At 47.9% G+C, this 14015-nt stretch overlaps 1 protein-coding gene across 1 annotated transcript in view; it reads right to left on the reverse strand.

Moving 5' to 3' along the window:
- Positions 1-7882: 7882 nt before the first annotated feature.
- The window catches only part of CAPN13 (calpain 13), a 55169-nt gene continuing 49036 nt past the window's right edge, over positions 7883-14015 (reverse strand). Inside the window, exons 17-20 of the mRNA XM_068981028.1 lie at positions 11795-11870; positions 9573-9701; positions 8476-8531; positions 7883-7909 (exon numbers count right to left, since the gene is read on the reverse strand). Coding sequence (XP_068837129.1) covers positions 7883-7909; positions 8476-8531; positions 9573-9701; positions 11795-11870 — 288 coding nt within the window. The remainder of the gene's footprint in view (positions 7910-8475; positions 8532-9572; positions 9702-11794; positions 11871-14015) is intronic.

A 14015-nucleotide genomic window follows, 5' to 3' on the forward strand; every position in this document is an offset into this window, starting at 1 on the left:
TTGGTTATCATCTAAGGCCCTTGTGGACTCTGTCCCGGGGGTCAGGGCCCTGACGGGGCACAGGGGTTAGGGAGGGGAGATGCATACATGAGCTGTGCTGCTCCAGGGCAGTCCTGCCTCTGCCTGGAGGTGGTGAGGAGCAATTGCTCAAAGGAAACTGTTTCTGTTCTAGGGAGAAGCAAGACTGATGTCCTCCCTGATCAGTGGGCTTGCATGTGGAACTGTTCTCTGGAGCTGGGCTTCCCTGGGTTGGGGGGGTGGTGTGTGTCTGTGTGTGTGTCTTTGTGACTGTGTCTGTGCACATGCACTTTCAGATATCCGCCCTCACTAGGGTCACCCCCGGCTCTGGGGAAGCAAGACGGTTCTTCCTGCTCCTCCACTGAGGGCTCCCCAGGCCAAGCTGGGTTTTAGTCCAGGTGTTTGGTTCAGCAAAGTGTGCAGGCGTGTTGGACTTTCTACCTGAAAGTACAGGTAGGTGAAGGTCATCTCTGAGTCCTTCCAAAATAGCTCATTCATTTTTTTCTGAACTTTCTCCTTTTATTTTAAAACAGTCTGTCTTGATTGGTCAGGACTCATTGTTTTGCACAGCAGCCTAGGACGTGGGTCTTCAGGCATTAGCTCTGTCTACCTCTGAAGCCCACGCTGCTAACCATGGCCATCTGTCCTGGTTAGCCAAGCACAGGGCAAGGACGCACAATGATGTGGCTCAGGCTATGCTGCATGTCTCACTGCTGTGCTACTGAAATGACTGCAAACCCTTAGCAGCAGCCCCTGTGAGAGGCAGTTAGCTGGCTGTGTGTTTGTTCCTTGACCAGGAAATCTGCCTCCAAATGCTAACCTAGTTCCTGAGCGTGGGTATTTGCATGATGGCATACCCTTGCCCATGCCACCAACATTTTGATTGTTTCTTCTCAGAAAAGTCACACTTTGGAAGGTTCCTGCCCTCCTATTCTTGACACACACATTTCCAAGTGTTCCCTCACTGGAGAGATGCATCCAGGAATGAGCTCTCAAATGCCAGTTCTCCCGAGTGAGGTCTGGCCTGGTCACTCTGGAATCTCTTCTGCACTCTAGTGGGCCGTGATCTTTTGGAACTGTCTGATGACGTTACAGATTGGGAGGGAAGGAGGTGCTTGCCTTGCTGGTTGGATTTCCCCTTCCCCAAAGGAATTTTTCATCCAGAACTAAGATCTTACTTGTCATGAAGCTGAAGACCTTTATGGGAACCATGTTTTATTTTGCCATCTGGCTGTGAAACAGTCAGGATTCAGATATCGGAGAGTATGATTAATTCTGCAAACACCCAGTGAACCACTCCCACGTCACGCACAGCATCCTGTGGGTGGACAGACTGAGAAATGACTAGTTGGTGGGAGAGGACTGAGATGTGGCTTTTCCCCTGCTTTCCCACAAGGGAACGTCTTCTGCTTCTTTCTCCTGGGATTCCAGGTTGGTGTCCCGAAATATTCAGATCACCTGTTTTACGACCTTGGGCAAACCAGAGCTTGACCCAGCTGAGGACCCGGCCCAGGCTCCCCGAAGGCAGCTTTGACTACATCCAGGCAGGGCAGGCTTTGATGTATATCACCCATGGGGGCAGCACAGCTCAATGGAACAAGAGCCAGATTCTCGAGTGATCACTGAGAACTCATCCTAGGGAAAGACACAGACACTCAAATACAGAAGGCCCAGGGTGGGTAAAGAAGCTTTTCCTCTCTCTGAGTGACTGCAGAGGCCCAGGGTGGGTAAAGAAGCTTTTCCTCTCTCTGAGTGACTGCAGAGGCCCAGGGTGGGTAAAGAAGCTTTCCTCTCTCTGAGTGACTGCAGAGGCCCAGGGTGGGTAAAGAAGCTTTTCCTCTCTCTGAGTGACTGCAGAGGCAGGCCCCCTCCCCACAGATGCTACTCTCAGGTCACCAGGCAACACAGTGTGCCACGCGCTAGCGAGGCTGGCCAAGCTCCATCACACCCGCGGCTCCAGCGGACGGGAGTGACTCTACTTCATTCTCCAAAATTCTCCAGATGCACCCTACCCACCCTACTCTGCCCTGTCTGAGTGCAAACCACTGTCCCTTTAGCTCCAGAGTACCTGCAGCAGAGTGGAGGGAAAGCTGGGGAGCAGATGTTCCTATGACTCCATGGACAGGACCGAAGGGCTGAGAACAGGGACTCTGTCCTCTGTCCAGAGGACTCCCAGGGAAGAGTGGCTTTCCTCAAGGGCTTATCTTCTGGATTCAAGTGATGTTCCTGCATGGACATTTTTCCTACAACTCTAACAACCTACTTTCCTGTCCACGTGGTAAAGAAACAGTCTCAACTCTGCTCTCCATCTCCCTCCTCTTCTCTTGAGTCTTAAACTCTGTTTCTCAGATTATTTGCTAGTTTTCTTATTTACTTTCATAGAAGTCCAGCCCAAGATACATTTAAAAATTCAAGACATTAATACAAAGCATGAAGAAAGAACAGCAGTCCCCTGCCCCACTCCTATATGGAATTCCTCTCTCCTAACTCTTTCTTCTGAACTCCTTACTTCTAAATAATATTTTATATGGTTATCCCCTTGACTTACCAATTTTAAATGCCTATTGACATCTCGTAATGGAAGATGAAACTGGGGTGTTCTTAACCCACTTTTGTGCCTGTATCTTCTCTCCTTCCTTTCTCTAATATATTTGTGTCACATATTTTATTAAATCAATACTCCATTTTTATTTTATTACAATTATCTATGTACAGTTCTCTGCTGAGTGAAGAAAAACTCCATTTGCTTTCTTCTAGAAGTTTTTGTTCTTCTAGGAATTAATAATTACCTCGTTTTAAAAATCTGTTTGGTCTATATCATTATCCTAATAATTTTTCCAAAACCCTCCAGCAGAAATTCAAAATCCTTCTGAACACTATTTTACCCATGATTAAGTGATTAGATTGGGGCTTCCCTGGTGTCTCAGATGGTAGAGAATCCGCCTGCAATGCAGGAGACCTAGGTTTGATCCCTGGGTTGGGAAGATCCCCTGAAGGGGGGCATGGCAATCCACTCCAGTATTCTTGCCTGGAGAATCCCCATGGACAGAAGAGCCTGGCAGGCTACCCTCCATAAGGTTGCAAAGAGTCAGATTAGATAAAACTTCCCTTTTCTAGGCTGAAACCTCCCTTTTCAATCCTGACTCAGAGATTGAACCTGGGTTTCCTGCACTGCAGACGGATCCTTTTTCTGCAAAGATGGCTCTTCCTGATTTCTGCTGGGTTTCTGGCTCTCCCATTTAGCTGTACAGCCCTGGACTCGAGTTCCCTAGCCAGTGATGGGTCTGGGGTTGAGCCTCCTGTTTCCTGAATTCCAGCTCTTTCTCCTGCTTGGTTTATGCTCTTGGAGTGTTCATGTTATCATCCCAGTTTGATACATTTCTCTTTAAAGGTCAGCTCTGGAAAGGTGGACACCCTAGGTGTGAAAGGTGCCTGATAATCACCGGGTGCATGTTTGCTAAAGGAAGTGGGGGGATTTCCTATCAGTGGAGGCAAATGCAAATTCCTACCTCTCAAAAAGAATTTCTCTGGTCTGAAGGCTGGAGAGATGGGATTTATTAGGATGGAAGTAGACCCACTCTTGTGAAAACGGCTGTTGGTAAATCAGCAGGACCTGGGCCTCTGCTGCTCATATTTCACCCTCATGCAGAGTAGGAGGAGGTGGCCCATCCCTCGAGACACGTTATTTATGTGTAGTGGGAAGCTGTTCTAAATACTAACTTTGTTAGAGTAAGGCACTTTACTGCCATATTGACTGTAGATCAACATGAATGTAGATGACATCAGTTAGACAGACTGTTAGCGGGTGTGACTAGCATGTACGAACCCTCTAGACTCTGCAATCAGTTAAGATCAACATAGCCTCAGATATCCAAGGACCATATACCAAAGCATGAGTATTTAAAGCATTATTTAAAGTAAGAATTCAATATTTTGGAGGACTTCTCTGGTGGTCCAGTGGCAGATTCCATGCTTCCAAAGTAGGGGGCCCAGGTTTGATCCCTGGTCAGGGAACTAGATTCTACATGCTGCAACTAAGACCCAGCAGAGCCAAATATTTAACATTAAAAAAAAAAGAATTCAATATTTCAAACAACTTTAAACATTGCCCCCAGTGTGACAACGGAAGTGTGTGCTTTGTTCAAAAGAAACAGATGTGACAGGAGGGAAGGAAGGGGAGTTGTCTGGTTGGTTTTAATATTGCAGTTTACTGAGTCAGAGGAGGGCAGATGGGTTGAAGACGAGTGAGAGGAACAGAAGTATTCTTACAATGGGAGTACATCCAGGCTCGCCTGGTGAAGCTTCTGGCAGGAAAGGAATGAAGATGGACCCACTACATCACACCATACACAACAATCACCTCAAAATGGGTCAAAGACCAAAACGGAAGAGCTAAACTATGAAACTCTTAGGGGAAAAACACAGGAGTAAATATCCATGATCTCAAGTTAGGCAATGATTTCTTAGGCACAATACCAAAAGTGTAAGTGACGAAAGAAAAACAGACAAGTTAGACTTGATCAAATTCTGAAAATGATACCAACAAGAAACTTAAAAGACAACCTACAGAATGGGAGAAAATTTTGCAAATCACATATATGATAAGGGACTGGTAACAAGAATATGTGTGTATATACGTGTGTGTGTGTGTGTGTGTGTGTGTGTGTGTGTATATATATCTTACAACTCAGCAACCAAATGATAAATAACCCAATTTTAAACAAAGGATTTGAATAGATATTTCTCAAAAGAAGATATACAAATGGCCAGCAGACAACGAAAAGATACCCAATACCACAAGCTATCAGGAAACTATAAGTCAAAACCTTAATGAGATATCACTTCATACCCTCCAGAATGGCTAAAACAAAAAAGATAGACAATGAAAAATGTTGGTGAGATGAAGGAAATTGAAGATGATTCAAAGAAATGGAAAGATATTCCATGCTCTTGTATTAAAATAATTAACATTATTAAAATGACCATACCACCCAAAACAGTCTACAGATTTAATGCAATTCCTATCAAACTACCAAGAACATTTTTCACAGAAGCATAACAAATAAACCTAAAACTTAAATGGAACCAAGTGAAGTGAAGTGAAGTGAAGTCGCTCAGTCATGTCCGACTCTTTGTGACCCCGTGGATTGTAGCCTACCAGGCTCCTCCATCCACGGGATTTTCCAGGCAAGAATACTGAAGAGGGTTTCCATTTCTTCCTCCGGGGAACCATGAAAGACTCTAAATTGCTAAAACAATGCTGAGAAAAAAGAACAAAGCTAGAAGTATAACCCTTCCAGATTTTAGACAATAATACAAAGCTACAATAATCAAAACAGCATAGTACTGGCATGAAAACAGACACATAGATAATGGAACAGAACAGAGGGTCCAGAAATAAATACACATAACTACAGTTAATTAATTTATGACAAAGGAGGCTAGAATATACAATGGAAAGAAGACAGACTCTTCAACAGGTAGCACTGGGAAAACTGGACAGTCACATGTAAAACAATGAGAACTGAACATTCCCTCGTGTTAAACTCCTAGAAGAGAACATAGGCAGAATGCTCTTTGATGTAAATCATAGAAGTATTTTCTTGGCTCTGTCTCCTAAGGCAAAGGAAATAAAAACAATAATAAGTGCTTTAGCACAGCAAAGGAAACCATCAACCAAATGAAAAGACAACCTGTGAATTGGGGAAAATATTTGTAAATGCTGTGACTGATAAGGAGTTAATATCCAAAGTATATAAACAGTTCATACAACTCTATATAAAAAACTCAGTCCCATAAAAAAAATAGGCAGAAGACTTGAATAGACATTTTTCCAAACAAGGCATACAGATGGCTAATAGGCACATGAACAGATGCTCAACATTTCTAATTATTAGAGAAATACAAATCAAAACCATAATGAGATATCACTTCACACCTGGTAGAATGACCACCTCATAACTACTATCAAAAAGACAAGTGTTGATGAGGATGTGGAGAAAGGGAACCCTTGTGCACTGTTGGTACAGCCACTATGGAAAACAGTATGGAGATTCCTTAAAAAGTGAGTAATAGGCTCTGGGTGTCTGCTCTCCATAGGATGCTGAACTGATTCCTAGGACCATCAAAAAACACCCATCACTTGAGTGGGGACAGCATGCCATCTTTTACTTGCATCAAGGTAGACTGTAAACTGTGTGTCTTGCCCTCAGAAAAGGACCTCCCATGACCAACTGCCTGCATATCATCCACTGGCTCCCCAGCTGGTAATGTCTTTGTGCCTTGAAGCTTTGCTCAGTCTATCCAAAGAATTCCATGTGAACACTGACCTCAGCTACCCACAACACTGGATAACAACTCTGGATCATTCAAGACTCAGCTCCTGGGCTGTCTCCTAGAGACAACTTGCAGGCCAAGTTAGTTGTATCGTCATCTTTGCGTGAACCTCTGTGTTAGCCTTCTCTACAGAGTACTGTAATTGATCTATTACATTTCTGTCTCTTTCATTTCACAGCAAGACCCTCCAAGGCAAGGATCGAGTTTGATTTCCCTAGAGACCTGTGTGTTCAGCTGTCTATGGGAGATCTCCATATGGGTGTCCCACAAGCATATCACGTTGTCCAAAGCAGAAATCATCTGAAGCATCTGCTCTTAGTATCCACACAGCACCCAAGCCTCGTTCACTGAATCTTGTATATTATAGCTTAGTTCCTATTTACAAGACTATCTCTTCCAATAGATAGTGAGCAACTGAGTGTGGAAACCATGTGAATTTTCTTAATCTTTGAATGCCTGGAGTCCAGCACATAGCCATATAGGAGCTGTTCTATAAATAGTCACTGAACTGAAAAAAATTAATAATAGAACTACCAGAACTACCACAGGATCCAATGATTCCACTTCTAGGCATTTATCCAAAGAAAACAAAAACACTAACTTGCAAAGATATAGGCAGCCTCTTATTCACTGCAGCATTATTTACAAAGGCCAAGACACAGAAATAATCTAAGTGTCCATCAGTGAATGAATGGATAAAGAAAATGTGGTATACATATTTATATATACATACAACAGAATAGTATTCAGCCCGTTGTGGTGTCTCTGCCATTTGCGACAATGTGGATGAACCTTGAGGATTATTATGCTAAGTGAAGTAAGTCAAAGAGAGACACATATTGTATAACTTCATTTGCATGTGGAAACTAATAAAAAACCCAAACTGAATAGATACAGACAACAGAGTGGTGGTTACCACAGGTGGAAGGGGAGGGAGTGGTCAAAATGGGTGAAAGTGTCACAAGGTGCAGACTTCCAGTTATGAGTTTTGGGGATGTAACATACAGCATCGTGGCTATCATTAGCAATACTGTGTTGTATATTTGAGAGTTATTAAGAGCGTAAATTGTAGAAGTTTTCATCACAAGAAAAAAATGTAACTATGAGAGGTGACAGATACTAACTGTAATTAACTTGTAATGGTAATCATTTCACAATACATACATATATCAAATGATTATGTTGTATGCCTAAAATGAACACAGTGTTAAACATCAACTATATCTCAATAAAAATAAATGAAAAAAATTCTAAATTCCTCATTCATAACTTCCAGGCCACACCCTTTTATGAATGTTCATAAGACTTGGATGAAATCTGCAGTATTGGCTTTGAAACTCACAGACCAAGCAGCTTGTAAGCCTTGACTCACACAGATGAGGGCTCTGTAACCTCTGGGGAGGCTGCCCCCAGGGAGAGAGTCTTCTGTGTAGTTCCTGGAGGGAAAGACACATTGTGCCCTTGGGAGGAAATGATTCCAAAGCTTCCATGTCTTACCTGGGCTCTGGTGCCTGTTCTTTTCCTGGCTTCAGTTGTACATCACCAGGTTCATCCACTGAAAAATAAACATCCCTGTTACAACCAGTCTTTAAACTTGTTAGCTTAACACAGAGCGGGGCGAATGGTTTCTTCTTCCTTCGAAAGATCTCAGTTTAGTCTCATCAACTCTTTCCAGTTAATTCCCACCCAAGCAGGAGGTCTCAGCCCCCTATTACAGCATTGTCGTCTGCTACTCCCTGAAGAGCCAGGCACTGAGAGGGACAGCTGAGGTCGACCAGCTGGCTGGGCCAGGAGGCTCTCTCTAACACTCACTGGGAGTCAGTTTAATGTACAGTGAGCTCAGCAGGGGTTCTTTCCTTCCCTCTTGGATTTATGACTCCCACATAATCCTCTGCTTTATTAAGCTATTGGAAAAAAATAAAATCTGTCTGCCAAGATCCTAAAGCAGCCTTGGCAGCTAGCAATATATAAAGGCAGTAATTGGAGGCAGGGGGGGCGGCAGCTTGGCTGGCCTTTGACAGACGGTTCAATAGCTTCAGGGAGGGAAATGCTCCCTGGACTCCCTGGTGAGGAGAGGTGGCCAGGGTTGTGTCCTGTCTCTGGGAGGGGAAGGCACCTCACCTCCATTTCTGTCAGGTAGAGTCCTTTTCCATCCTTGGAGAGGTTCCGGAAAGCTTCTAGGGTAGAGAGGAGGGGAGGAATCAGGATGGGCCTGGGCCCACATGAGAGGAAAGCCAGCCTGTTGATCCCATGAGAAGCCACAGGCTGTGCTTGGCCTCCTCTCTGCTTCTCTTCCCAGTTAAACTCCATACCCGTGAGACAGCTCAGGGCTCAGCTCTCAAAACAGCTCCCTGACTGCTCTGCCCACCTCGCCCCTCCCTTCTCTAGCTTCCCTGCACTTCAGACCCTCTATTCTTGGGCATAGAGATGCAGAGGGCTTGTCTTAGGAGGCATGTCAAGGGCAGCGCTCTTGCCCAGCTGCGAATTCTCTGGAGCAAGATTATGCCTCTGGCTTCTCCTTTACCCTCCCAGGGCTCCGCTCTCTGTCCTGTTAACTGCCTAGCTGAGAGGTGTGGGGCCAGAGCTGTGGGGTTTAAGGACCACGTGGTGGGGTGAGGAGGTTAGGGAGGAGGGGGTGGAATGATAGCAGTGGAGGCCAGACCCCACTTCAACTCAGCCACCACAGCTCCGTTTGCAGCTCTATTGTGGTTTGGGGTTTCATATGAAATTTCATTTCAAACAAAGGGGTATGCTGCTAAAAAGTGTCAAAAACTCTGGCCTACATAGCTGGATTTCTGAGGCCTTGGGGGGACCTCCTGCACCCGCCAAGACACCATTTGTGAAATCCTTCAGCAGAGATCAAACCATTTACTGCATGACTAAAGAGTAGGTTTGAACCGTGAACAATCTGGAGGGGGGCCACGGGGACTTAACCTTGTTCCTAAGTGAGAGAGGTGCTGAGAAGGGTGAAGAGGAAATAAATGATCTGGGATGTGGAATGTCCTGGGGAGAAAAGGATGCAGAAGGGAGGCTAGGGTCTCAGGCCAGCTACACGGTCACCTAGGCTGATGTTGGCTCTGCCCATCGGGATGAAGGCTCCTCTGCAGGACTCCAGCCCGTCCCGCTACTGAGGCCTTGCCCAGGCCTGGAGCCAGAGCGCATTCCTGGTCCTCTGCTGTGTTCTCAGGTCAGCGTGATAGTCTCCAGGTGACACTTACTTGCCATGGCTTCCAGCCGCATCAGGAAGCAGACCAGGCTGGGGAAGCTGACCCTGCCAGTGCTGTCGCTGTACCGGAGTTTCATGAGGTCCAGCAGCTCGCTGGTGACAGAGATCCCTGCGAGGAAGTCTGGGACACAGAAGGGGAGCTGGTGAGCAGGGAGGAACGGAGTGGGCCTCGACCTCGGGAGATCAGAAACAGCTGTGCGGAGACCGCGTGGCCTTTCACCACCATCCCCTCCTCCACCTGGCTCAGCGGCCAGCCCACTCCTCTTCTGTGTACTTTTGACTCTTTAGAATGTTAGCTTCCAGGCCCCAACAATACTGTTTTAGAGTTTGGCCAGAGGCCAACTCAAAACACTCCTGACCCTTCACAATCATCCGATAATTCCTGTGGGGGATGGGAGCTGCCAGGACCCCTGGAAAGTTTGCTCCTAGCCCCACCTTGTCAGGCCTCCCTCTGCTGGTGACCCTCTCCAACAGCCCTCCTCGCCTAGTCCTGGACCATGTGTGGTCTCATGTGTGGTTCCTGGAGAAGGGGCTTTGTCCTAGGTTGGTCATCCAGGGATGAGGCTGGATCTCAGAGCAGAGACCTCAGGTGGGCAGGACAGAGCTGCCTTGCCCTCTTTGGGTCTTGTGATCTTACGTGTCTAGCTATAAGCTCCAGGGAGCCACCGACAACAGAACTGACAAGGGCAGACTGAAAATTGGGAGGGGGGCGTCTATGCACCCCAGTGAGCTAGCAGAACCCTATAAACCGGACCATCCATCATGGGGACGAGGCTGGAGGCATTCGGACCCCACACAGTATGAGACACGTTGGTTTCTCCTGCAGAATTAATTAAATGTGAATTCGAATGCCTTTAGATAGGACATGCCTGCAGCTTGTACATTCCCAAACTGCCCCGCAAATCACATCAGCTCCATGGCCCTCTTCAGTTACCTGCTGGCCCCTGCAAGCTTTTCAGTTGAATTCCAGCTATTTTCCTTCTCCCTTTTATTATTCTGGAGTCATGGGTGAGGTCTCCTTTAAAGGTTTCAACTTCCACCGGCCATTCAGTGGTTCTCAAAGTGTGATCCCCAGACCAGGAGCTTTGGCCTCACTTGGGAACTTGACAGAGATGCCGGTTCTCAAGTCCCACCCCAGTCCTCCTGAGTCAGTACCTTGGGGTGGGTAGCGAGGCTCAACATTCCTTGCTTCCATAAGCCCCCAGGGTCTTCCTCAACCTCAAGTATGAGAAACACAACCCTCTGCTGTGAAGAATTAAGGGAGGGGAGGGACTTCCCTGGTGGGCTAGTGGTTAAGAATTCCCTTTCCAGTGCAGGGGATGTGGGTTTGATCCCTGGTCGAGGAACTAGGATCCCACATGCTGTGGGGCAACTGAGCCCATTTACTGCAACTAAGGCTCAGTGCAGCCAAATAAACACATATTTTTGTAAGCAGAAGAGGAAGGATAGAGGCAGAAGTGGGGGGAGGGGCGGGGAGCAGGAGCTCAGGTTTCTACCTGCTCTCCATCCAGGCCAGGAGCCCCAGGAGGAAGACCCACTGAGGCTGTGCTTTCAGGAGTGACCTGTGGGAGTCTGATTTTACATTTCATTAGGGAAGGTGGCAGTTTCCTGACTTCACCTTTCTGTGGGCCATTTCCCTGCAGGGACAGTGGGGACAATGACTCTTGCCCTGCCCAGTTCAAGAGCTGTTTAGACAATCAAAGGAGGTGATGCGCATGTAAGTTGTGGCTGAACTCTGATGCATCCTTGCCCTTCAGTATTATTATCATTTTCCCAGGACTGAAAGCTCTTGCCTCCTTGAAGCAAACAGATACATGTGATTTCACTTAACCCCAGACCCTCTGCGAAGAGAGGGCATCAGCTGGCCTGTGGGTATTTAATCCTCATGGCCTGGATGCTGAGGTGGATGTGTCCTCAAGCAAGTTAGATTTCTGGTAGGGTATCAACCATTCAGGGTCATTTTTCACAGTTAGCGCTGTGCTGGGGAGAGAAGGCAATTAGGAGAGCTGACTGGGAGGTAAGAACTCAGGTGGGGGAGGGTGGAGTTGGAGTCTGCAGCCAGGAGGTCCACAGAGGGCGGACACGCGCGCGCACACACACACACACACACACACACACACACACACACACACACACACACACACACACACACACACACACACACACGCCACTGCCACTGCCAGTCATCAAAGCTCAAGGGGTTGTCTGCTTTACCTGTGTCCTTTATGGCCTTCCACAAATCCGAGCTGAGGAAAATGCCAGCATTCTTTGGGGAGTTCTGGAAAACACTCTGATATGGAGAAAGAAGCAAGAAGCCCGTATGAGTCCCAGTGCCCAAGTGGAAGAGAGTGTCCTGGAAGATCCTGTACCCATCCCTGGAGGCTGCTTCACTAAAACACGATGGGCTCAGCTCAGAGGTCGAAGGGTGCGCAGCTGAGGATGGTGGTTGGGGAGGAGGGGGAGAGGGAAGGGGAGGCAGCATCGGCTCCGCTTGTTAAAGTCCACCGACCTCCTGGCTGCTAACCGCAGGGCTGCGGGCCCCTCTCTCCGGTCTGCACCTCCCCCCTCCCAACATGCTCTCCTTTAGCTTCTACGCCCCATAGACTGCGCTCCATCCACCCAGGGCGGCTTGTCACTTTCCAGGGACGTGAAGAGCTCGCTAAAGAGCTTGCCTAGGATGGGCATTAGGAGCACAGACTTCACAACCAAATTGCTGGGTATAAATCCCAGCCTAACTATTTATAGCGGTGTCACCTTGGGCAAGTGACCCAATCTTTCTGGGCCTCAGTCTACCCCCTCTGCAGCACAAGGCTAATTAATGTACTACCTACCTTGTAGGTTTGCTGTGAGGAAGAAATGAGCACATCTTATAAAGAGCTTAGAAGCACACCTTGCACGCTAGTGAGCGCAGTGTAGGCAGCACTGAAGGCAGGTGAGAATTGTCTCTGGGACCAGGCGATGCCTCAGAGTGGAGTCCCCAGAACACCTCAGTTTTTTTTACAGGGCAGTTCTCCATTTGCTGGGGACTTTTCTGCTGTTGCTGCTGCTGCTGCTAAGTCGCTTCAGTTGTGTCCGACTCTGTGCAACCCCATAGACGGCAGCCCACCAGGCTCCCCTGTCCCTGGGATTCTTCAGGCAAGAACACTGGAGTGGGTTGCCATTTCCTTCTCCAGTGCATGAAAGTGAAAAGTGAAGGGAAGTCGCTCAGTCATGTCTGACTCTTCGCGACCCCATGGACTGCAGCCCACCAGGCTCCTCCGTCCATGGGATTTTTCCAGGCAAGAGTAGTGGAGTGGGGTGCCATTGCCTTTTCCGGGGACTTTTCTACCTCCCTCTAATTCTCACTCTAACCCTCAGCCTCCTATTTCCCAGGTGAGAACATGGGCTGGTGAGTCCTGTGCCCTGATGAAACAGACAAGCACCAGAGGACTGAACCCAGGATGTTTCAAACCAAAATACCCCCAGCAGGTGCTCAGTCCGGGCTGACTGTGAGAGCCAATTATGGTGAACGGGCAGCTTGAGAACTTTTCCTGGCCTTATTTGGCTTTTGTGAGTTCAGAGTCCCAGGTGTCCTCAATTAGGTAGGGACCCAGTCTCATGCACTCGTTCACTCATTTGTTCAGCACTGTTTAGCATCTGCTGTGTGTCGGACACCGTGGGAGACACTGAGGGAAAGGATGAACATGAGGGCTCCCTGCCCGGGAAGACCCTGCAGTCTAATGGATGGGCCATCAGTCATCGCCGTGTCCAGTGGGAAACCCAATCACTCCAATCAGAGGCAGGTGATATAAATAAACAGTATTAAACAGGAAGTGTTTGCATCTTATTGTTGTGAGTTCAGGTGTTGGGAGCTGAGTGGGAACTAACCGGATCTGGAGAGGGGAGGCAAGGCCCCCACGGAGTTTTGGGGTCTGGACTCTCAGGCTGGGTGGGCACCAGGCAGGCTCCCATTGCAGGGAGGGGAAAGTGAGGAGTCTCACATTAGGGTTCAAAGGAGCAGATGGGATGAGTGGGGGCTTCTCTAGACCCCAAAGTGGAGTCTTAACTCAGAGGGTCTTGGGTACAGCTGGTGAGTTTCGACTTTGTCCTGGGAACAATGGTGAGGCCACACTGAGGCCACAGACCACAACTGTGACACTGATCTGTTTTCTGGCATAGGTAGGGGAGGGGAACGAGGTGAACTAGTGGCTTGGGGGATGCTGCAGTGGGCCCACAGAGAAATGGGGAGGGCAGTGCCAGCTGGCAGTCCACTGTGACCCTTTCTCCTCTGGCCTCCTAGAGCGGTCCTCAGACTGCCGCCTGACTGAGCATGGCCTTGAGCCGTCCAGTGCTGCACGCACATCTCCCCAAGCTAAACCGGGGCTCTGCTTGAGGGTGGGGTGAGGTTCCCCTTCTTTCACAGCCCTCAATGCTGGGGCAGAATCGGGCACCCAGT

The sequence above is a fragment of the Capricornis sumatraensis genome, chromosome 1 (assembly GCF_032405125.1).
Source record: "Capricornis sumatraensis isolate serow.1 chromosome 1, serow.2, whole genome shotgun sequence".
Lineage (NCBI taxonomy): Eukaryota > Metazoa > Chordata > Mammalia > Artiodactyla > Bovidae > Capricornis > Capricornis sumatraensis.